The sequence below is a fragment of the Myxine glutinosa genome, chromosome 8 (genome assembly GCF_964187855.1).
Source record: "Myxine glutinosa chromosome 8, kmMyxGlut1.1, whole genome shotgun sequence".
NCBI lineage: Eukaryota > Metazoa > Chordata > Myxini > Myxiniformes > Myxinidae > Myxine > Myxine glutinosa.
Genome location: NC_136268.1, coordinates 95,943,573 through 95,969,092, shown reverse-complemented (window position 1 = coordinate 95,969,092; position 25,520 = coordinate 95,943,573). Strand labels below are relative to the sequence as shown.

Genomic DNA, 25,520 nt, shown 5'->3' with positions numbered 1-25,520 from the left:
CTGCGCCATCGGAGGTGGATGGAGGTTATGTTTTCATCCCTGCTTGTTTGTTTGTTTATTTGTCTGCACAAGATATCTCAAAAAGTTGTGGAAAGATTCGGCCAAAACTTGGTGAGAGGTTGGGTATTTGACAATGATTAAACTATTCGATTTGGTGAAGATCCTGATCTTGATACTAGAATTTTTAAAAATTATTCTTTACCATTGAGAGATGGGACCAAAAACAATATATAGAATGATATTTCAAAAAGTAGTGGACAGATTCGGCCAAAACTTGGTGGGAGGTTGGGTATTTGACAATGATGAAATTATTCGATTTTGGTGAAGATCCTGATCCACATAATATAATTTTTTTTTAATGATTCTTCACCATCGAGTGATAGGACCATAAACAACAAGCATTCTGAGTATTGCGCTGCAATACATGTCCCCTACCGGCAGTCTGTCGTCCGGAAAACTGTTGGGGAAATGACCAAAGTTCAAAGTGCCATAACTTTGTCAAAACTGATCGAAACGTCGTGAAGTTCGAACTTGATCTGTAACTTATCATGAGGAAACCATGTACCAAGTTTGAAATCATTAGCAGTAAGAGTTTAGAAAAAAAAAGTCCGGAAAACTGTTCTTTGCATGACGGACTGACTGACAGACGGAGGGACGGAGTGCAAACCCATAGTCCCCTCCGGTGTACACTGGTAGGGGACTAATAATATGTAGAATGATATCTCAAAAAGTTGTGGACAGATTCGGACGAAACTTGGTGGACAGTTTGGGTATGTGATGAGGACTAACTAATTCATTTTAATTTTGGTGAAGATTCGTATCCGGATGCGAGAATTTTTCAAGTTATTCTTTACCATTGAGTGATCGGTCCAAAAAGGATATATATATAGAACTAGCAGGAGTACCCGTGTTGCGTGGGGGGGGGGGGGGGGTAGGGTGCATCAAACGCCCCATGATTTTCAAAAAGTTGTTGTATTTTAATGTCTATTCCCTCAAATGTTACACTTGTTGGTAGAAGTATGTATGCAAAAAATAGATGAAATCAGAGGTGGTCCTGGGTGGCCACCGGCCACTTTTATATATTTAGGGCCATTTAGGGCCACAGCTAAACTACTTTACAAGATAATGTAAAATTAACTACAAGATAATGTAAAATGAACCATTATACCTATATACAAAAGTAAAGTCCTACTTTTACTAAATGCCTAATATCAAACAGTTAAAACAACCTTACATGTCAATGTAAAATTAACCAAAATCGTTCTTCATATTACAAAGTTGTAGTACAGTGTTGTAGTATTGTACTTTCATTGATTAAAAGTTTGAAAATGTATTAAGCACAACGCCAATGTCACTACTCCAACTTTGCTCGTTTCCGCAAATTTGGCCTCGCTTTGCGGTCACATTCAACCACTTGAAGAAGATTTTGGAAGTGGTCTTCTCTTCTTGCAGTTGAGACAAAATCAGTTGCGAGCTTTACTGCTCTCTCCGCAGGGTCATTCACAACATTAAGCCCATCCACAATGGACTTGGCTGCCTTGAAGTGCTCATTGTTCTGCCAAGTGTCAACATCCTCTGTTAGGAAGGTCATATCTAGGTGAAGAAGGTTTACTGTAAACCACGAGTCCTCGTTCACAAGATCAGCCAGGGTTGTCGCTTCTGTAATTTTTGGAAATGACGGTTTGCCATATCCAGAACCGTAGTGGTGTTTTGGAGTGCTTGGCATTTCATCTGGTTGTATGGCCAGTAACACATCTGCAAGGGCACGACGATCCTTTTGAGGAATTGCATTGCTGAACAGTGCCAAAACAACCAGTTCTGGGGTTAAATACCACAAATGTCTATCAAAGGCTTTCACAGCGCTGACTGAAATGGTTGAGTTGACAGCTTTATAGTTGAGCAGAGTCTTGTAAAAGCACAAATCAAACCATGGGGCATTTGAAGCAGACTGACATATAAGCCACCAATCACAATAAATATAAACAACAAAAACAACAAACTCCTTCAGTTTTTTCTGTTGATGTTGTGTTGTTACAGTTCCTCGAGGTAGTAGAGAAATTTGCTCTTCAAGTAGGCATATTTTGATGGAATAAAGAATCTTTGACATCCACCTTGCTTTATGCATGGCCCCTGGTCTGTGGAGTGTTCCTTGTTTTGTGACATCATCATCGAGGACTACCTGGCAGAGTTGTGCCATTTCCTTGTAGTCTTCCCTACAGTATGAAGCGCTTGTGCGGATTGTGCTTAAAACCTTGTTTTTGCAGGATAAAAGCAGCTGTTGTGCATAGTCATTGTACATGGAAATGTCAATTTTGGTTAAACTTTCATTCTTTGCATGCGATATGCGTTCCCAATTCTTCTGGAATTTTTGGAACAAAGATACTTCTGGAGACTTTGATGCCTCAATTTTGAGAACGTCAAACACATGATCCAGGATTACCTCTCCAACATGATGGCGACATGCACACCACAGAAGAGCACGGTCCAGTTTTGATTGAATGGTAACACAGGCAGCTGTAACGTGTCCAGTGTTTGATGCTGTTGTGTCAAAACATAAGTTGACAACTGATTGTTTGCACTTCCATGAATGTAGATACGTGTAAGTGTGCTCGGCAATGATGTCACCTGATGACCTATCACTTCCAGGAGGATATCTAGCCACCCCCAGTAGCTTTACATCAGTGGCATTCCCAACCAACACTGGCAATCTTTCTTCCTTGACATTCTTGTTTGTGAGCGTTGGTATCTGCTTGCCATCCCAGTGAAGTGTTGCAGCTGTTGGAGCGATCCAATTTTCTTGAATATCTTTGGCGATAGCACTTGTTATTGATCGTCGAGCCTTATCAGCAGTTGAGTACGACTTGGCCACACGACGTGGATCACCTCCTGCTTCTTGAATTACAGCTTTGGTGAGCGCAACCTGTTGAACAGGAGTTATGTTTAGTCGAGTAGCAACAGACACAACTGAATGTCTTTTCAGAATATCATGAGGAATAAAGGCAGATGTACCTGCATATGTTGATCTGTGGTGACTACGCTTCCTTTGAAACTCTGGAATCGCCTCTTCTTCAGTTTCTTCCAAGCTATCTGCAGAGTCACTATCATCAGAGCATACAGAACTAATTGTCATCTCTTGTACACTGGATGATTCATGACGTTCTCGTCTTGAAGCTTCCGCTAAGAGGCGTTTTTCTTTTCTATGATCTTTATCAACTTTCTTCTTGTCAACACCACCAAATGAGGCTACTCTGTCAGATTTCATTGACTCTAAAAATACTCTATCTTCCTCATTCTTAATGTTTGTCATTGCATCTTTTGTCCATACACCAAAGGTCTTATCAAGACGTTCATTCATGGTTTGCAACTTAGCCAAAGTGCTTGGAGATTCTCGGCGAGAAACAGGTATTTGACGCAATTTGTTATTGTCATTAAGAAGGTCAAGTATTAGTTTGCAGCATTGATGGTCTGAAAGCATAGGAATATTTGCTTTAGTGTAGAATTTTTTCAGCTGGATAAGGACGATGCTGGCAGATTTCCATTTCAGTGGCTGAGTTTGTTTGCCTTCACATATTTCTTTCTGGATGTACCACATCACGCATCGAAGAACCTGCCGGCAAGTTGGGAGGCGGACTCCTGTCAATGTACCATCTGCTTCTGTAAAAGCATTGCCAAGACCAAAAATGGCACTTGCTAATCTGGTCTTCTTATCTGCCATCTGAAAGAAAATAAAGGATATTATTAGACTACTAGTATGGGACCCACGATTAGACCTCCGATTTCATTCATGTAAAAATACAAACTAATTATCAAACCATCGTTTTTTGCATAAAATTGTTATATTTGTATTCCTCTCATCAAGACCTTCAATTTGATACCAAACATGACTAGGTTTGGGTGTAAAATAACAAAATCAAACATTTTTACATAGTGCGGCCCCGAAAATGGCCCTAAATATATAAAAGTGGCCGGTGGCCACCCAGGACCACCTCTGATTTCATTTATTTTTTGCATACATACTTCTACCAACAAGTGTAACATTTGAGAGAATAGACATTAAAATCCAAGAACCTAAGGGCGTTTGATGCACCCTAGGGGGGGGGGGGAGGAGAGGGGGGAAGGGGGAAGGGGTGGAAGCAGGAGAGGGAGGGGTGAGGAAGGGAGTGGGCCGAGTGGAAGGGGAGAGCGGAAAGATATACTACACATACATCCTTTGGGGGGGGGGGGGGGGGGGGGGTGGCTTTGGCCAGTCCCTCTGTTTTGGGGGAGGGGGGGGAAGGGAAGGTGGAAAAAATTTCCCCTTGCAAAGAATGCTTTTACCTCAGGGTTGCACAGGTAAAACAGGCAATTGTAATACCTTTTGCCATCATCACCAGGTGGCGCTACACAGTAGCCTACACATTTACATAGAGAATTATGCCCCTCTCCCAGTCCCCCACGCCCCCGAATGAGGCTGCTGCCACATACCCTATGTTATGCCCCAGACAAAGTTGTATTTGTATTTGTACCCTGAAGTTGTACAACGAAAGAGTAAAGTATAAAAGCGTTTATAGCTGGAGTACCCGGTGTTGCTCAAGCGAAAAATAAACATTAACATATTTGAAATGAGGGCAAATATAATGGAAAAGCAATTACATCCAAATCAGAATCCATCACAAATGTCAAGTCATCATTTTACCTTTTTGTTGAATATATGCTGCTGAATTTGCCGTTCATCACGTTTGAGTTCAGTATGATGACATTCAGTAAGAAGAAGAAGCTTTAACACCAACTTTGACCGCTTCCGGAATTGTTTTATTATTTGTGTGCAAATATCTGGTGATTGTTTTGTATTTATTTATGCGAATGTGTACCTGTATATAACTGTCATTAATCAAAAAGTCTTAGGCACTATAGAGCGATTGTTTAAAAAAAAAAGAAAAAAAAAGTATTTTTCTTCAAAAATAACAATATATATTTTGGCCTAAAACACTCACAATCATTCACTGATGAACCTCTGAAAGTTTGACGAAGATCCGTTCAGCCATCTATGAGAAAAATGGCGACACAGACCAACGGCTCTCTTATATAGTAGACTGGCAAAGTCACCCGGCGTTGCCCGGAAAATAAATAGTCAGTCACGCAATTTAGTTTTGATATTCTGCTTATTACACCCTTCTGTTAAGTAACACAATATTCTTTCAGCACTTCACGATAAACTACATTTTTGTTCTTCCGCAAGGTGCATGGACAATTTATGGGTTGAGGAAGCCACGCCCCTTGTTCACGCACTGCTGCCACGCCCTTTGGGCACGCCCCTAGTCTAAATCTGATGCACCCATGTTTTTTGTCGTGAAAAGTTACACCCCATGGATCCCCACTTCCCTCTCTAAGTAACTTCCTCAGGCTGTCCATGAGGAACAACCGAACAAATAGACGTTCACAAATAGGGATAGGGATGATATCTCAAAAGGTTATGAATGGATTCGGACAAAACAAGGTGGATGAGTTGTTTAGGCGACAAGAACAATCCGATTTGATTTTGGTTCAAGTCTGAATCCAGATCTAGCCTATCAGTGAGATACAAAACTTAAACTGTTCAGCCTGGCAGAGGTATGCTCTCTACTGAGTGCCGTTGTAGTTGTGAGGCGATGGCTTTCCTGTCCACTGTCATGCGGATGTTAAAACAAATCGATTTTCTCTATCCCATGTTGTCCATTGGACCAATTTCACAACCACATATGTTTTGCCCATTCCTTAAATTGTATGCACTAAATACCATTGCAAGTAAAATAAATGGAAGGATTAAATAAAGGAGATGCATAAAATGGAAAATGAGTCCTGAAAACAACACAGGCATGATGGGCCTAGTGGCCTCCTTCTGTGACCGAGTGTTTGATGTATTGTTAAACATCAGGTTGTGTTGTTTATGGTGTGCGTATAGGTCATCCATCACCAACTATATATTGGCTTAAAGACGGCAAGTCTTTACCAGCTCATAACCATAGTGTTGGCAGTGACTACACGGTGAAAAATGAAGTTCGAGCATTGATTCTTCCAAGTGCCAATGTTCAGGATACTGGCAGGTACACCTGTATCGCCACCAACACAGCCGGAAACAAAGCCAAGACTTTCAATGTCATCGTTCTTGGTAAGAAACCCATTGTTTTGGATTCAGCATTGGCATGGATGACCTAATGGTGTGATTGATTAAGTATGCTGTACCATTAATAAAAACGTAATCAGCTTATCAATCAGGTGCTCAATAACTGAAATTGTGCTGCTTATGTGTGTGACCTTGGCAATGGATGTCATGTGCTTTGGATTGTTTATATTTCTCCGCTAGTCCCTCCAAGCATCTCTGGTGAAGATGACATGCGTAAGAACTTGACCGTCATTCTCAACAGCACTGAGACCTTGTTGTGCAACGCTGAGGGTTTCCCTTCCCCTGCTATGGTCTGGCTGAAAGATGGAGTTCCATTGCTCCCAAGTCAAAACATTCGCCTTTTCCCAGGTACATGCATGGAGATGTATCTTAATGGATATAATTTTTGAAATGGTCATCCAGGCACTTTGGCTGCCACGATAATCTACAGTGCAACCTATGGCTCAATCGCAACACGCATGCTCCTCTTACAGGTGGTCATGGCATTCAGATCCTGGGAGTTGGTAGAGAGGACAACGGTGAATACATGTGCATTGCAAGCAATGAGGCAGGCAGAGCACGTGTTACCTTCTTACTCACGGTGCATGGTAAGAATACTCGACTCACACCTGTGCTGTACATAAAAACACAGGTGCTGTGTAAATGTGTTTTTTGGATTCTCTGTCAGTTTAGGAAGACAATCTTTCCCGTAACCATTCGGTCACTGGCTGAATTACAGTGCCTCCGACGATCAATGGTGGTGATCAGCATAGCCACGGCTCAGCTCGTCGGATACTGAAGCTGAATGTGAATGGAACCCTAGTGTTGGAGTGTGTTGCTGTGGGTGTGCCTCCTGTCACGGTGAACTGGTACAAGGATGGACAGGTCAGAATGTCAAGGTTTAAACGTCCCTTCTTATCCACTCGTATCATCAGTCATTCTGCCAATGTAGTTGCTTAGATTTGGCGTCCACAAGCTTTCACCAAAACTCTTTTTCATTATACATGACATGGTGTGATCTACAACTATCTTACATAATATAAGTTATCGTTTTATACATGAAACACATTTTGATTATGAGCCGGAACAAGTAAATGGTTATTTTCGATTTTCTGGACTCCCATTGAAGCAAATATCACTCTAGCATGTATGTTCTTCAATAATAACTATTTTTGACATCAGAATTTAATTCCTTGACATCAAAAACCTATATTTAGACACCAATAACACATTTATAGCTGGTATACAAGTGAAGATATGCCATACTTGATATTTGTGGTGGCCATCTTGAATTTGGCCCTCTGGCGGGATTAGCCCACATTTTCGTGATTATCCCCCAGCTTATTTTGTTCAGCTTCCTCAATTCATCTAAAATCAACCTTCAAACCATGATCCTAGAATATTGGTCACGGGTCCTGTGGTAGAGTCGTCCACTAGAAAAGTGGATTTGTGGATCAGGATCAGTCAGGATCAGTCAGGATCAGTCAGGATCAGTCAGGATCAGGATCAGTGGATCAGGGAGATGGTTCCACAAGCGATAGTTAAGACAAACCAAGGAGTAGAGATGAGCAGTAATCCTGTATTTTAGAAATGTAGCCGAGAGGAGATTAGGGAAAGGACGTGTGTATCCTATAAGGAATTGGGAGCTGTGTATGGCTCAAATAATCCCAACCTAGATATAAACTCATGTGATCCCTGTGTTTCACAGCAGGGTGATTCATGTGTGTGTCGTCCCTCGGACGGACATTAAATGGGCGTCCCATCTGCCAGAATTCGTTGGTGGATGTTAAAGATCCGAGTAGGTGGGCTATTGCCGGCACCATGGTGTGATTCCAAATTCCTGCTCTAAGCAACAGATGGCATTGTATCAGCGGCACAGCCACACCCTCATCCAATACTTGATAGCAAATACCTCACCACAATGTTCTTTGTACCAGGGCTGTAGGATGGCTAGGACAGCTGCAGACGAGATGGGATAAATGAGAAAGAAAGAGAGAAAGGGAGAGTAGGGAGGGTGAGACAGAAAGAAGAGAGAGAAGACTTTTGGGAAAGTATGTAATTGGACCTGAAGCCCCTCAAGCCCTCATGTGTCATTCTTTTAAACTGTTTTAGTAAATATGTCATTCATATTTGTAATGTTTGTTTCTCATTTTTTGTATCATGCAGGTGGTTGATGTCACAAGAGTAACAGACCTGGAGAGGAATGACCAGGTGCTGCGCATCTTGAGTGCGCAGTTGTCTGACACAGGCCATTACATGTGTGTCGCCACAAACGTGGCGGGTGAAGCTCAAGCTGATTTTGATGTCACTGTACAGGGTGAGAATCTGTGTTTTCATATTGGACCGAAATGTGGGGCACAAGACACATTTGGTTGATGCAGTAATCAATCTTCGTTTGATTACTCTTATCCGAGTAGGTGGGCTATTGTTCAAAAAAGTTAAAAATGGGGGCTTATGGATTGGGTCTCGTCCACCCGTCCGTCTGTGCATGTGTGTGTCCGCAACCATATCTTGGAGATGCATGGAAACAGATACAAGATGGCCGACTGGCAGCCATTTTGTTACTTAACCATATCCCCAACAATTTCTCGACATGCATGGATCCATTCTGTTCAAACTTGGCACAAAGACAATACATTTTCATTACTTTTCCCCTGTCTGTATTTTGCGTCAGAGTGGAGGGTCCCTCATTTAGGACTTTTAGTTTACCTCACCTTTCATTGTCATTTACATTACTGTAAATAGATTTATATTTGTTGAATTTTACTTTCTGTCCTGTTTCGTTTCTTTGTTTTGTGGGTTTGGAATAACCCCATGTGTTTCCGATCAGATAAGGCCTCGAACCTTGCCGCGCGCACGAAAACATAATTCCGCCAAGTTTGAAGTACGCCTCGGAGTTAAAGCTCGTTTTGGTAATTCATCCTCTTGGGGTCTTTACACCGGGGACACGTCAATACCATGGTATAACACTGTCTCATCTTTACTGTATTCCATGATATTACGATCTCATATCTGCTGCATAACATGGTGTGATAATGCAAACTCGACTTTATAAGGTAGAATCATCATCTCAGCTGCACACTAGAATGTCATAATCCCAACTGTACCACGTAACATGCTAACACTATCTCATCTCTACTGCAAATAGTGATACCACTATCTGAAACATACCACTATCTATTCAGCTTACCTTGGTACCACTATCTATTCTCGACACCATAGCACGATAGCACTATCTTCACTGCATACATGGTGTCATAATCCCAATGCAGTTTGAAAACTTTTAATTAATGACTTCATTAATTTTGTTCTTTATTTCATATTTTTATAATTTATCATATTGTGCCTCAGACATTATGGTAAATCGAACAAGTACTTGTACGTTGGAGTTCATAGTAAATATCACATGCTTTTTTAACATGCAGATTATGGAAAATTACATGTGGTCTCAAAACCTGTAGATTACAGTTAATTCGACATGTCCTTGCACACAGTTCCTCCTATTTTCTCAAGATCTGGCACATTGACCTCAGAAGAGAGTCAAGAAGGAGGTCTTCAAGAGCGAAATGTAATGCTCAACAGTTCCATCTCCTTGTCCTGTGAGAGCAATGCTGTGCCTCCTCCAAAACTCAGCTGGTACAGGAACAGAAAACCTGTGCTCTCCAGTGACAACGTTCTTGTACTTCCAGGTACTTGCTCAGCATTCATATATCGTTATGATTCATTCATGTGCACGCACTCACGTGCGCACACCCAATCCACTAAAATGGCAGATGTTGCATATCACACTCAACATCTTTGACATTTTCAGGAGGGCGAGTGCTGCAGATATCGAGAGCACAATTGGAAGATGGTGGAGAATATTTGTGTGTGGCAAGCAATGAAGCAGGAGAAGCCAAGCTGGTATACAATCTTCATGTGCTGGGTACGCAGTGCAGCAGGAAAGTTTATTGGCTCATTGGTAACACTTATAGGGGCAATCTAATCTAACTCATAGCACACTTGAAGATTAAAGGGCCATTTTTCGTTTATCAGTGTATCGGAGGATTAAAGGGTCATACAAGGATATAGAAGGATGTACAGTACAAGGAACTTTGTCACAGTTTAAATCCGTACAAGGAGGAGGCCGTTTGGGCCACAATGCCTGCACTCAATAAATTAAATAAACTCGACATTAATTTACTCCATCAGTTCGATCAATTCTCGAGTTTTTCTATTTTTGGAGTGAGATTGGGGAAATAATCAAGCTGAGGTATCATAAATGACAACACTTGGGAGAAAAAAAAGTTAAAACGAAGCACGTGGGGTCAAAGCAGGACAGAAGCCGCATGCCGATGAGTCGGGCGCTAGGCGACTAGGCCGGACTTTAACAGGGATGTTAGATTTGGCAATTCAACATAACTTGGTATGGTTTGACAGAAAATTGGCCGAAAACACAACCAGCACCACAGGAATGAAAATCAAACGGTAAAACACAGCAGATCTGGTCTGAGAAACAGCTTTGATGAGCTGGAAGGTGGAAATGCTCAAACCAGAGTCACACGTGATGGTACCCAGAACCGGAAGTCAAGTTTGCTTTACACTTCGGGTTTTAAATACTAGACTTTCCCATTAATGTTTTTCTTCGACTTGGAATCACAAACTCCACCCTTAAGTGTTGTCTAGCAGCGGATTGATATATAAACAACACTTGTTTTTTAACTTTTGATGTATATTTACCTGTAAATTATTAAATAAAGGACTCATTCCTATCATAATGTAACGCAGGCCAAATTCTCTCCTGCGTCCAAATTATTTAGTGTGGCCTTGCGTTAGTCAGATGATCTCACTCGGGTGATTTGGATGTGATATGGCATTAAACATTCCAAACAATGCAGAGAAATTCTCCTGTCCTTCATGATTGTGGTCACAGAGGATATCCTTAGATCAATTAAAGAATAAACTTTTCAGCCTTCACTAATTTTGTCATTGCCACGTCCTTTTCTTGGCTTTCTCCAAGTACCTCCCAGGTTCCGAAACTGGGAGGGTGAACGCCCAGAGGAGGTGACAGTCACGGCAGGAAAGGCCACCCACCTATTTTGCCTCACCGATGGTGAACCCACACCCAGTGTCACCTGGTTCAAAGATGGCCAAACTCTCACTGCTGATGCACGGATAAACTTATTCGAGGGAGGACAAAAATTACAGGTCTGTATTGTTTTTGAAATTTTTTTTTTTTTTTTTTTTTGTATACAGAATCGAGGCTCATGAAAGAGCTAACATTTATTTCACAAACAACTCAAACAGACAAACAAAATATATAAAAAGAGGGAGCGGAAGACAAGATGGGGAGAGAAGGGGAAGCACACAAACACAACATTTGAGAGCAGGGACATCGGGAGATGTGTGGGAGGGAGAGGGCTTGGGGGGAGGAGGCGTGGGAAGGGGGGCGGTGGGGGTGGGAGAAGTATAAAACACAAGGACACCAAGGACTTCCAGGAAAGAAGTTGGTATTTCAAAAAAGTGGATTTGGGGTGAAATTATCGGGGGTAGAAAAGATCAACTCCTGTTTCATCCTCGAACTCTCCATATTCAATGTCGGATTCACTGGTTTTCTCATGCTCCATTTGCTCCATAATTCCTTCTTTTTTTTTCCTTCTGTCCTGAACAGTCCTTCAAATTTTTGTTTAAATGCTTGTCTTTCTTTGGTGCTGTTCATGCATGTCCCCTATGTATGGACTGTTTTCTCCAAATAAAAACCTGAAAACCATTGCAGGAATGATATGATATTTGTCTTGATTACAGATAAAAGTGACCAAGATCACAGATACAGGCCGCTACACATGTATCGTTGAGAACAAAGCTGGACGAGCAGAAAAACCAATAAACTTGAACATTTTCGGTGAGTAAAGCTTAAAATGCTTTGGTATCGGTTGTATCTACTGTATGTGTACTTTCAATCACCATATCGATAATTATAATGTACTACTCTCCTTTCTAAGCTTCCTGTGCATTATTTTGAAACAGTACCGCCATCATTCTTGGGGATTAACTCTACAGAGGTGAGTGTTGTGCTGGGAAATCCAGTATCATTCATCTGTGAAGCCCAGGGTCTTCCGATTCCCAAAATCTCTTGGTTTCATGGATCTTCTCGGATACATCCAGACCTACACACTATCATCATGCCAGGTGTAATTGCCTCACCACCAACTGCCTTCAGTTTTGTTTTCTTTGAACACGTCAGATTCTCATGATGTCTGAATTTGCTGTTCAGGGGGAAGGATTCTCCAGCTCCAACGTGCGGACCTCTCTGATCAGGGAAATTACACCTGCCAGGTGGAGAATGAGGCAGGCATGGCACGGAAGGTGTTTTCACTGACGGTGTACGGTATGTAGTTAGACATACGCATAAAATGTATAGTATGGAACGACATAAACAAACCAGACCTCCACTTTGTGGATTTATGCTTTTTGTGATCACTTATATAAATGTTTCATTGAACATTAATTAATTTTATTGGTTATAATGATAATACGAATGTGGGTTGCTTGGGGATAGTTTTTCATATTTGTACAATTTGTCAATTACAGAACTTCATATTGAAGCATTTTTTTAAATATGGAGAAGTTTGAATTTAGCATATTCAATACACATTCATATCTGCTGTGTTTTGTACATGACGACACACAAACACATTTTATGATACATAACCTACACACAAACACACATTATCGTGCCCCGCCCCTCTGATAAGGTCGGAGACAGGGACATTAAAATGAGTTCTGTCCAACCGACCACCCGACCGACTGCCCGATCATCCTTTCATGTACTTTTGTATATGCAATATTTGAAAAACCGTTGAACATTTAGCTTTCATATTGCAGATATCTATTCCTTATGACATTATCTCAACCTGATTAGATCACGGCAGTGATTGGCTGAATTATGTGGGCATTGCATCCATCTCGGTAACTTCGCTTGTGTACGCGATATTTTAAAAAATATTAAAGATTTAGCTTTCATCTTACTATAATTCACCAAATGTCCGTCCGTTCGAAAGTACCGCAAAAACGGCTCATCCAATCGCAACGATATTTTGGGTGGGTATTCCTGGGACCCCTGGGAGTAAAATAGGCTATATTGTTTTTCCAATTTTTCCATGTTTTCCAATTTTCCAGTTTTTCCAAACACGATGGAATAACATTTACTGATATGAACAGTGATGTGGCTTTTGTTGAAATTCTACAAATACTGTTTATTTTACATACCTGGAGAGAGTAGATCGACTCCTGACGAACTCTTCCTATATAAACATGCGGCTCCGAAGTAACGTGGCAGCATGTGCAAAGCGACTGAGAAACAGGTGCAGCGGCCGTTTCCGTTTTGCAGAATTCAATCTTTTTTCAAAATGGGCGCCATGTACTGTTTAGATTTTGATGATTTGCGTGTGATGTTTATATGAATTTCAAATGATGTTTACAAGTTTATATTCAACGGATGTTTATATGAATCGTTTAAAATAAAAAAAAGCCTTCAATTTCTGATATTTTGCCTTTTCATTTGGGCCTCCCAATTTAACCCCGCCCACAGGGCGGGTACCGTTGCTAGTATTATAAATTTAGCATATTATATAAACAAGGCTAACCCCCGCTCTAGCAGGGAAAATGGCCTTAAAATGCATGTTGTTGTTGTGTTGTATTTAAATAATATTACAGAAATAAATAATATTATATAAACTTTCATATTATATAAATATTACAAATTTAGATTTAGCTTTAATATTTAGCTTTCATAAACATATATTCCTTGTACCATCCAAAATGCATGGGACCCAAGAGTATCAATCTGTTCCTTGTGATTTATGTAGCCTACACCCAAAAATACATTTCATAGTGCATAACCTACACACAAACATGCATTTTACTATACTAGTTGGCCCGTTGAACCATTGGACCAAATTTTAATTTCCTTGTAGCATACCTGCCTTTTGTAGTGCTTGAGCATTAGCTTGCCTTTCAACAAACCCAGATGTTCCTATTAAACTTCTCGATACATCTTAACATGGCATGCGTTTATAAACATGGGAATTTTTCCAGATTATTTTTAGTTAATTATCCTAATCAACTCAGGAAGTCATGACGATCATTTTTGTGTGTCACATTCTGCATCAGAAAGCTCCACAAGAACTCCACAAAAGTATGCCTCACACACACACACACACACACACACACACACACACACACACACACACATGCATGCAACTCATCTATTTCTAGTAGATTTATAGGAGACACAAACATACATTTTATGGTATATAAGTACCATACATTAAAACCAATAGGTTACATTTAGTGCACACTACATCCGGTAATGATGAAATATCCTACCCGGAGGTTATTCCATCATTCCCCTATTTCCAGCCATGGTTCGAGTTTTATTTTATTTTTTCCAAAATATTTGTTTCTACAGTTCCTCCCAGCTTGTTGGACTTTCCTGACGGATGGCCACAGAGGTTGAGTAAGAGACTGGGCAGTTCTTTTGAGCTCAAATGCCCTTCAGATGGCGTGCCACCCCCAGTTGTGTCCTGGTTCAAGGAGAGACGGCCTTTATCAAATATGGGACACGTGCAAGTCAACAATAGCCGGTTGTTGATTGAAAGTGCTGAGGTAGAATTGCAATAGTAATGTGTTTGAATTTTGGATTTCCTTTCCAAGACATTCATTAAAAATCGATGCATTACTTACACTTATATCAACATATTTCTATATAACGTGTATCATTGTGCATTAATTCTATCCATATGGCATAATCATTGCTGTAGATTTTACACATGTTTCTCAAGGTATTCACAGTTATTATATGTAGTACATTAGAGGAATGCAAAAATATTTAGGAAAAATACCACATTGCGTGCCATTCACTTTACATGGTATAAATAGAATGGCACATTGTAGAGAACATACCTCCGCCAGGCTGAATAGTTTACGTTTTGTATCACTCCGATAGGTCAGATCTTTATCCCACATTAATCAAAACCAAATCGGATTGTTCTTGTCATTTACCCAACTCATCCACCAAGTTTTGTCATAAGTCATCCACAACCTTTTGAAATATCATGCTACATATCGCTTTTGGCCCTGTCACTCAATGGTGAAGAATCACTTGATAAATTAAATAATTTTCGTGTTCGGATCTTCACCAAAATTGAATAAATTCTTCCTTGTCACACACATATACACACACAAAACCTGTCCACCAAATTTCGTCCGAATTTGTCCATAACATTTTGAGATATCATGCCATATATCGTTTTTTGCCCTATCTCTCAATGGTGAAAAATCACTTTAAAAACTCTCAGATCCAGATCCAGATCCGGATCTTCACCAAAACCTAATCATTACTCCCGCCAGGGAGTAATGCATTCGATCGTGTCCGTCCGTGTGTGTGTGTGTGTGTGTGTGTGTGTGTGTGTATGTGTGTTTGTATGTTTGTGTGTTTGTGAACAAGATATCTGGAAAAGTTCTGAACGGATTTGGATGAAAGTTGGTGGGATGATTGCCCTTGGGATAAGGAAGAATTGATTAGTTTTTGGTGAAGCTCAGGATATTATTCCGGATCCTGGAATTTTTTGGGGGATTTTTTTTTCTGTTTTACTGCATTAAAGCTTTTATTCTTATTCTTAAATGATGTTTTTCTCCTCTAATTCCGAGATATATCAAAATAAATTCTCTGACAGTTAGGGCCTACTTTCTTTTTCATTTATTGTTTTGGGGAGAGGGGATGTGAAACAAAACGTATTATTCCAACTTGACCCACGGCAGGAGTATGCGCTCTACCGAGTGGCGTTCTAGTTTTATCTGTGTCACACACGCATCCTATCCGACAAATTTCGGACAATTCCGGCCACATCTTTTTGATATATATTTTTCACAAACACACTATTTGCTAACTCTGTGAGGGCACAGCCTGCTACCTGAGGGCACATTGCCATTTTCCTTCACTACCTGAAGGCATAACTCACTACCTGCGGGTATAACTCTCTAATTGAGAAAATCACTCACTACCTGATGACATAATCACTATGTGAGGGCATAGCTCACTACCTGAGGGCACAGCTAGCTATGTGAGGGCACAGCTCGCTACCTGAGGGTAAAGCTCCTCTACGTGAAGCCACAGCTCGCTACCTGAAGGCATAACTCACTACCTGAGGGTATAACTCTCTAATTGAGAAAATCACTCACTAACTGATGACATAATCACTATGTGAGGGCATAGCTCACTACCTGAGGGCACAGCTAGCTATGTGAGGGCACAGCTCGCTACCTGAGGGTAAAGCTCCACTACGTGAAGCCACAACTCGCTACCTGAAGGCATAACTCACTACCTGAGGGTATAACTCTCTAATTGAGAAAATCACTCACTAACTGATGACATAATCGCTATGTGAGGGCATAGCTCACTACCTGAGGGCACAGCTAGCTATGTGAGGGCACAGCTCACTACCTGAGGGCACAGTTCACTACCTGAGGGCATGGCTAGCTATGTGAGGGCACAGCTCGCTACCTGAGAGCACAGTTCACTACTTGAGGGCACAGCTAGCTATGTGAGGGCACAGTTCATTAACTGAAGCCACAGCTCGCTACCTGAGGGCATAGCTCACTACCTGAGGGCACAGCTAGCTATGTGAGGGCACAGCTCGCTACCTGAGGGTAAAGCTCCACTACGTGAAGCCACAACTCGCTACCTGAAGGCATAACTCACTACCTGAGGGTATAACTCTCTAATTGAGAAAATCACTCACTAACTGATGACATAATCGCTATGTGAGGGCATAGCTCACTACCTGAGGGCACAGCTAGCTATGTGAGGGCACAGCTCACTACCTGAGGGCACAGTTCACTACCTGAGGGCATGGCTAGCTATGTGAGGGCACAGCTCGCTACCTGAGAGCACAGTTCACTACTTGAGGGCACAGCTAGCTATGTGAGGGCACAGTTCATTAACTGAAGCCACAGCTCGCTACCTGAGGGTAAAGCTCGCTACCTGAAGGCACAGCTCGCTACCTGAGGGTAAAGCTCGCTACCTGAAGGCACAGCTCGCTACCTGAGACAGACAAACAGACAGGGGTGAAAACATAACCACCATTCCACCTTCAGGGGCGGAGATAAAAATGGTGAATGAAGATCGTTGTTTGTTTTTGGTTAAAAGCATTCAAAACATTAATGTAAATGATGAGAATTAATGTGAGAATTAATGAATGATGAGATGAATGATGATGAATGAATGAAGATCGTTATTTGTTTTTGGTTAAAAGCATTCAAAACATTAATGTAAATGATAATTAGAATTAACCAACAATTTAAAAAGAGCTACAGACAAGCAAGCTCATTGCCATTTCCCTCCCTACCTGAGGGTATAACTCTCTAATTGAGAGAATAACTCACTACCTGATGACATAATCGCTATCTGAGGGCATAGCTCACTACCTGAGGGCACAGCTAGCTATGTGAGGGTACAGCTCGCTACCTTCGGGCAAAGCTTGCTACCTGAAGGCACAGCCTGCTACCTGAGGGTACAGCTCGCTATGTGAGGGCGCAGCTCGCTACATGAGGGCACAGCTTGCTACCTGTAGGCACAGATAGCTATTTGAGGGCACAGCCTGCTACCTGAGAGTGCAGCTCACTACCTTAGGACACAGTTCACTACCTGAGGGCCCAGCTAGCACGTGTGAGGGCACAGTTCATTAACTGAGGACACAGCCCGCTACCTGAGGGCACAGCTTTCTAGCTGAAGGCACCGCTCGCTATCTTATGGTAAAGCTCGCTACCTTATGGTAAAGCTCGCTACCTGAAGGCACAGCCTGCTACCTGAGAGCACAGCTTGCTACCTGAGAGCACAAATCGCTACGTGTGGGCACAGTGTTCTACCTGAGGAGACAGCTTGCTGTATGAGGACACTGGCTCTGGTTTCCCATGGCAACTGGAATCTTGATTAACAGCTATGCCATCCAATGACATCAAGTGGTTTATTACTTGCTGCCTTGTCACAAGAAAATATTTTCATAAAGAAAAGCCAAAATGTAGCTGCTGATCAAATTTTTGGAGAATTAATATGGACTGGTTACTAAGGCATATCTGTGAGAACCCAGCCCAATATCCACAAGGGGTACAGGGTTATATACATGGTACAGGGTATGCTGGGGAGTGACCCACATTGATCTGCAGACATCAACATTGAATCATTTATATTATGAATACGTTATCCAGATTATTTGAATTTCTTAATTTAATACATCATTATCTGATGTCTGTATAAATTTTTTTAATGCATTACATTAAAAAAAATTAAATGCAAACTTTCATCACCTCTATCAATAATATGTCAATGTCGATACTCTTTTTTTTTTTTCAACAAAATGTGGATGTTCTTTTTTATTCACGAGCTTACTGCTCGTGAATTATTCTCTACATTTCACATAAATAGCAATTTCATTTTGTCATTTTGTCATTTTGTCCTCAGATTTCAGATACTGGACAATACAGCTGCAAGGCCGTCAATGCCGCAGGGACAGCAGAGGGTTTCATTGACCTCACAATTCTCGGTGTCTAACAGATAAATCCACTCACAATCTCAAACCTTTTATATTTTTATCATTTCTGCGTTTTTGTCTCTTTGTGTGAATTTATGATACTAGGGCATGCCCGTACTATATATATATCTAAAATTATATCCCCCCCCTCTATTTACATGAAATGGTTTGGTCCAAAGCGAACGGCTTGCAAGTACGGTGACAATCCCCCCCCCTCTATTTACATGAAATGGTTTGGTCCAAAGCGAACGGCTTGCGAGTACGGTGTTTTTTATCGGACCCGTGGAATTATAGATAGTAGTTTTAATTAGTTTTAAAACATAGTTTAACGGAAACATAGTTTTCCAACGTGAAATAAATGAATACGCTCTCAAATGTGCCGTCCGAGGCAGAGTCTGTTCGCCACGTTCGGCACACGTGATAGCTCGCTGCTCTCTGATTGGTTGAATCGTTTTTTGGACATAGCTCGGTAACTACTTGTCCGATTAATATGAAACCTTGAAAAGGCACATCCTCGGGTCCCCAGCAATATACCTGGCAAGTTTAAAGTATATCGGACCCGTGGTTGTCGAGAAACAGCGGTCACAGACATACAAACATACAAACATACACACAGAGATTACTGGAATTATAGATAGATGAGTAAATTTAGGATAATGTTTTATGTACAAGGGAGTGGGTTCTTTAAAACTACTTGTATGTCTACACAAGTATCCTTAATCTGTGTTGGGTGCAAGCACGTACGCACAGGCACAAACAGCCCTTTGCAAACACACGCAAACATACCTGCGTACCCACCCCAAACACCTATTTCTCTATTCTCACCACCTTCAGGAATCTATTTTATTTAAAATCGCCACCACCACACAGTGTCACCGTCACCTAGCCTATTTTGGAAAGTTACTTCCCCAAAGGTCAATGGCGTGTTTGTCTGATGTTCTGTGTTGTCTGCCGTGTGCCTGCATGTGAGTGTGACACAGCTCTTCCATGAGTCTTAGAAATTGTCGGAAATAAAAACAACAGACAGTTCCTCACACTCCACGACTATTTCAGGCAGTTTATGTGAAATCCAGAATATTCTGTAAATAAAAACAAATCGATGTCTCATCTCATTATTAGTCCTCGTTGGACTTAGTTCAAAACGGGGGCTTATGGGTTGGGTCTCGTCCGTCTGTGTGTGCATGCGCGCTTGCGTCCGCAACCATATCTCGGAGATGTATGGGCCAATTTTGTTCATACTTGGCAAAAAAGACAATACATGATGGTATATACATATGCACATCATTTTGTTTTGCGATGATCAAAGATGGCCGACTGGCGGCCATTATAGTTGTAAAAAACCCGAGTGCGAAAACATCCTCAACCAGCTCTCGAATATGCATTTAACGACGTTGTTCAAACTTGGCACACAGATAATGAATAATGGCTTACATGTGCACATTATTTTCTTTTGAGATCGGATCCAATATGGCAGACTGGCAGCCATTTTTTTTTAACTTAAACGTGTTGTCCCTAACCATTTCTTGAACAGGCATGATCCGATTTTGTTCAAACTTAGCGCAAGCACGGCACATTGCGGCACATACGTGCACCTCAGTTTGTTTTGCGATCTGATCAAAGATGGCCGACTGGTATACTGGTGGCAATTTCAGTTGTAAAAACCCTGATATTGACCAGGTCATCAACCATTTCTCAGACATGCATTTACCGATCATGTCCAAACTTGTCACACAGAAAATGAATGTTGGGTTACATATGCACGTCGTTTTTTCGAGATCAGATCCAAGATGGCTGACTGGCGGCCATTTTGTTACGTAAGCGTGTCCCCAACCATTTCTCGACATGCATGGACCGGTTTTGTTCAAATTTGGCACAAAGACAATACATGAGAGTATACATATGCAGAAGATTTCGTTTTGTAATCTGACCAAAGATGGCCAACTGACGGCCTTTAACTCCGTACAGAAGAATTACTAAAACCACAGGAGCTATGACATTTTATATCTTTTTCTTCTTGTTTGTCTTTAATTTGTACTTTATTGTCCTATTGTCTGAAGAATATACCTTCACCTACTCTGTGAGTCCTCTTTTAATATATTGTGAATATTTCATTCATATCCCATGTTATCTCTTCGATGACCTTCACTCCCTTCTGAGGTCGAAACTGGGATGTTCGCTAATGACCTGTTGACCACCATTTGTAGCATGTCGAAGCAAGCAGCAGCTCTGTCATCCATGGCTCGGTGCTTAATTCTGTTTGTCTTGGTGTAGTAACAACCAAAACCATCAAACCACTTTGTTGGAATCTTCTTCTCCTTTCTTCCATTTATAAGGAGTGAGATCCAGTGGTACCAAGCTTCTTCCCTGCCTCGACCACGATACTCCTCCACTCCCCTCTGTCCTCAGCCATCTCTCTCCACTCTCCAACCACACACATCTGTTTGATATTCCTCCTCATACAGTCCTCCCATCTCAACGACGATCTACATCTTTCCTCCTACCTTGTTCCCTTAACCTATTCGCCCTCTTTTCCATTCTCTCTTCCACCATCCGCACCAAATGTCCAGCCCATCTCAGCCGGCATTTCACTAATCTCCCCGTCAAGGTCATCCGCACACCCAATCTCCTCTCTCAGTTCATCCATTCTCCTTCTATCCACCCTCTTCACTCCTGCAATCCTCCTGACCCGGTTGTTCTCCCAAACCTGCATCCTCTCTTGTTGTCTCTCTGTCAGTGTCACCATTTCTAGACCAGTAGGCCTGTGTCACGCAAGTCACCAAAGCTTTCCCTTTCAATTTCCTTGAAATCTTCCTGTCTGCCATTACTCACTCACTCGATTCTCCTCCACACATTCGCACCCACCTGAATCCTCCTCCGCACCTTTGCCTCTGACTCACCATCACTGTTTGACCCAGATACTCAAACCTATTTCCTTGTCTGATCTCCTTCCCCTCTAACCTGATATTCATTTATTTTCTCTGCTGCCAATCCCACATCACCTCCATCTTCTCCATCCTCATCTTCAGCCCATGTTTCCCAAATGCTTCCTTACACTCCCCCAATACTTACTGCATCTCACACCTATTCTCCACCACACCAGCCAGATAATACAATATTCAATGTTAATTTTATTCATCCATAACGTGATGTAGTTCCTCATCGACAGTGCCCGCAACCATCGAAGGGTCAGCTCAGCAAGAAGTCACAGGAGTTGTCGGTGATCCTTTGACGTTGTCTTGTGATCCGTTGGGAATTCCTACACCTGCTATCTCCTGGCTCAAGGATGGCAGGCTTATTGGTACGATGATCACCACATCTCAATGCTCTCCTTTGATGACCTGATATTAGAAAGAAAACTTAACGCGAGTTATGAGTTGTGTGATCCGATTGTTGTGGGTTATTTGAGACAGACAAGCACAACAATTTGCGGATCTTACCTGGAGGACGGACGCTGGAGTTTCTTCACGTGAGAGTCAAGGATGCTGGACTCTTCACGTGCATGGCATCAAACACTGAAGGAAAAGCACAGAAAAACATTAACCTGTCGATCCTTGGTGAGTCTCACAGACAATTTCCATGTACAGATGTGTACTAAGATGGTTCAAGTGAACACATTTCCATGTACAGATGTATACTTGCTGAAGTGTGTGTGCTTGTGCAGTCGCACCAAGCATCAATGGCTCAGAGAGAGCGATTGAGCTGAACGTTGTGGAGGGAGATGACATTATTCTGCAATGCCTTGCGAGTGGAATTCCACAACCTTCTCTGTACTGGCAGCACAATGGACAACCTCTCTCCACCACATCAAACCACCTTCTGTAAGTGATCTCTCTCCACCACATCAAACCAGCTTCTGTAAGGGACCTCTCTCCACCACATCAAACCACCTTCTGTAAGTAACCTCTCTCCACCACATCGAACCACCTTCTGTAAGTGATCTCTCACTACCACATCGAACCACATTCTGTAAGGGACCTCTCCCCACCACCTCAATTCACATTCAGTAAGGGAGCTCACCCCACCAAATCAAACCACCTTCTGTAAGGGACCTCTCTTCACCACATCAAACCACCTTCTGTAAGTGATTTCTCACTACCACATCGAACAACATTCTGTAAGGGACTCCTCCCCACCACCTCAAACCACATTCCGTAAAGGACCTCTCCCCACCAAATCAAACCACCTTCTGTAAGGGACCTTTCTCCACCACATCAAATCACCTTCTGTAAGGGACCTCTCACCACCACATCAAATCATCTTCTGTAAGGGACCTCTCACCACCACATCAAATCACCTTCTGTAAGGGACCTCTCACCACCACATCAAATCACCTTCTGTAAGTGATCTCTCACCACCACATCAAATCACCTTCAATAAGGGATCTCTCTCCACCACATCAAACCACCTTCTGTAAGTGATCTCTCACTACCACATCGAACCACCTTCTGTAAGGGACCTCTCCCCACCCCACCACCTCAATTCACATTCAGTAAGGGAGCTCACCCCACCAAATCAAACCACCTTCTGTAAGGGACCTCTCACCACCACATCAAATCACCTTCTGTAAGTGATCTCTCACCACCACATCAAATCACCTTCTGTAAGGGACCTCTCACCACCACATCAAATCACCTTCTGTAAGTGATCTCTCACCACCACATCAAATCACCTTCTATAAGGGATCTCTCACCACCACATCAAATCACCTTTTGTAAGTGATCTCTCTCCACCACATCAAACCACCTTCTGTAAGTGATCTCTCACCACCACATCAAATCACCTTCTGTAAAGGACCATTCTCCACCACATCAAATCACCTTCTCTCAGGGACCTCTCACCACCACATCAAATCACCTTCTGTAAGGGACCTTTCTCCACCACATCAAATCACCTTCTGTAAGTGATCTCTCACCACCACATCAAATCACCTTCTGTAAGTGTTCTCTCTCCACCACATCAAACCACCTTCTGTAAGTGATCTCTCACCACCACATCAAATCACCTTCTGTAAGGGAACTCTCACCACCACATCAAATCACCTTCTGTAAGTGATCTCTCTCCACCACATCAAACCACCTTCTGTAAGGGACCTTTCTCCACCACTTCAAATCACCTTCTGTAAGGGACCTCTCTTGAACACATCGAACCCCCTTTTGTAAGGGACCTCTCTCCACCACATCAAACCACATTCTGTAAGTGATCTCTCACCACCACATCAAATCACCTTCTGTAAGTGATCTCTCTCCACCACATCAAATCACCTTCTGTAAATTATCTCTCACCACCACATCAAACCACCTTCTGTAAGTGATCTCTCACCACCACATCAAATCACCTTCTGTAAGGGACCTCTCTCCACCACATCAAACCACCTTATGTAAGTGATCTCTCTCCACCACATCGAACCCCCTTTTGTAAGGGACCTCTCTCCACCACATCGAACCACATTCTGTAAGGGACCTCTCTCCACCACATCAAACCACATTCTGTAAGTGATCTCTCACCACCACATCAAATCACCTTCTGTAAGGGACCTCTCTCCACCACATCAAACCACCTTCTGTAAGTGATCTCTCACCACCACATCAAATCACCTTCTGTAAGGGACCTCTCTCCACCACATCAAACCACCTTATGTAAGTGATCTCTCACCACCACATCGAACCACCTTCTGTAAGCGATCTCTCACCACCACATCAAACCACTTTCTGTAAGGGATCTCTCACCACCACATCAAACCACCTTCTGTAAGGGACCTCTCCCCACCATCTCAAACCACATTCAGTAAGGGAGCTCACCCCACCACCTCAAACCACATTCCGTAAAGGATCTCTCACCACCACATCGAACCACCTTCTGTAAGCGATCTCTCACCACCACATCAAACCACTTTCTGTAAGGGATCTCTCACCACCACATCAAACCACCTTCTGTAAGGGACCTCTCCCCACCATCTCAAACCACATTCAGTAAGGGAGCTCACCCCACCACCTCAAACCACATTCAGTAAGGGAGCTCACCCCACCACCTCAAACCACATTCCGTAAGGGACCTCTCACCACCACATCAAACCACCTTTTGTAACAGACCTCCCCCACCACATCAAACCAGCTTCCATAATGTAGCTATCCCCACCACATCAAACGACCTTTTGTGAGGGACGTCTCCCCACCACATCAAACAACATTTTGTAAGGGACCTTTCACCACCACATTAAGCATCAACATTACACTACATTGCTCTACAATTTATGATCTTTTCCCTAAAATGCATTATGCAACATTCCACTACATTTCACTGCACCACTTTACTTTACACTGAAATGTGTGTGTGTGTGTCTGAGTGGTTGGTGAGAAGCACACTTGCTGTTCAGGTTTCCAGGAAATGAGAGTGTTGTCACAATCACAAACGTGAGCACCGCTAATGCTGGGAGGTTTGTGTGCGTCGCAAACAATTCGGCTGGTGAGGAATACAAGGTGTATGACGTGCACGTGTTTGGTGAGTATGCAAGATGGCGGGTGAGCATTGGTGTCTTTCATTATGGCACGAAATAATGTTATCAGTTTTATTTTATTTGATACAGTATTAATAATACAGGCCTACAGTTAAATTCATACTAGATAGACTGTTGTTTATATGTTATTGAGATGATTGTCAATGTATTTTATTCCTTATTATTATTATTATTTTAATCATTTTTCTTTACTTTCACTGTAATGCTTTTTTAAGTTTTCAAAATTCGTATTTTTTTTATTTATAGCTTTTTACCAAAGATTTGGTATACTACTATGGAGGCGGTATGTGTGTGTGCACGTGTGTGTGCGTGTGTT

General features: G+C 42.1%; 1 protein-coding gene across 4 annotated transcripts in view; it reads left to right on the top strand.

Moving 5' to 3' along the window:
• The window catches only part of HMCN1 (hemicentin 1), a 451,947-nt gene that overhangs the window by 223,605 nt on the left and 202,822 nt on the right, over positions 1-25,520 (top strand). For 3 of the 4 annotated variants that reach the window (XR_013624351.1, XM_078783553.1, XM_068124884.2), the window contains exons 48-64: positions 5,921-6,127; positions 6,323-6,490; positions 6,616-6,729; positions 6,861-7,006; positions 8,288-8,438; positions 9,616-9,810; positions 9,933-10,046; positions 11,121-11,308; positions 11,906-12,002; positions 12,128-12,289; positions 12,375-12,488; positions 14,571-14,767; positions 18,621-18,702; positions 21,857-21,988; positions 22,101-22,244; positions 22,352-22,508; positions 25,064-25,188. Coding sequence is in view for 3 of the 4 variants with exons in the window: in XM_078783553.1 (XP_078639679.1) it covers positions 5,921-6,127; positions 6,323-6,490; positions 6,616-6,729; positions 6,861-7,006; positions 8,288-8,438; positions 9,616-9,810; positions 9,933-10,046; positions 11,121-11,308; positions 11,906-12,002; positions 12,128-12,289; positions 12,375-12,488; positions 14,571-14,767; positions 18,621-18,702; positions 21,857-21,988; positions 22,101-22,244; positions 22,352-22,508; positions 25,064-25,188 (2,493 nt within the window). In the remaining variant the exon portion in view is untranslated. The remainder of the gene's footprint in view (positions 1-5,920; positions 6,128-6,322; positions 6,491-6,615; positions 6,730-6,860; positions 7,007-8,287; positions 8,439-9,615; positions 9,811-9,932; positions 10,047-11,120; positions 11,309-11,905; positions 12,003-12,127; positions 12,290-12,374; positions 12,489-14,570; positions 14,768-18,620; positions 18,703-21,856; positions 21,989-22,100; positions 22,245-22,351; positions 22,509-25,063; positions 25,189-25,520) is intronic. The other variant, XM_078783554.1, reaches the window with a different exon arrangement.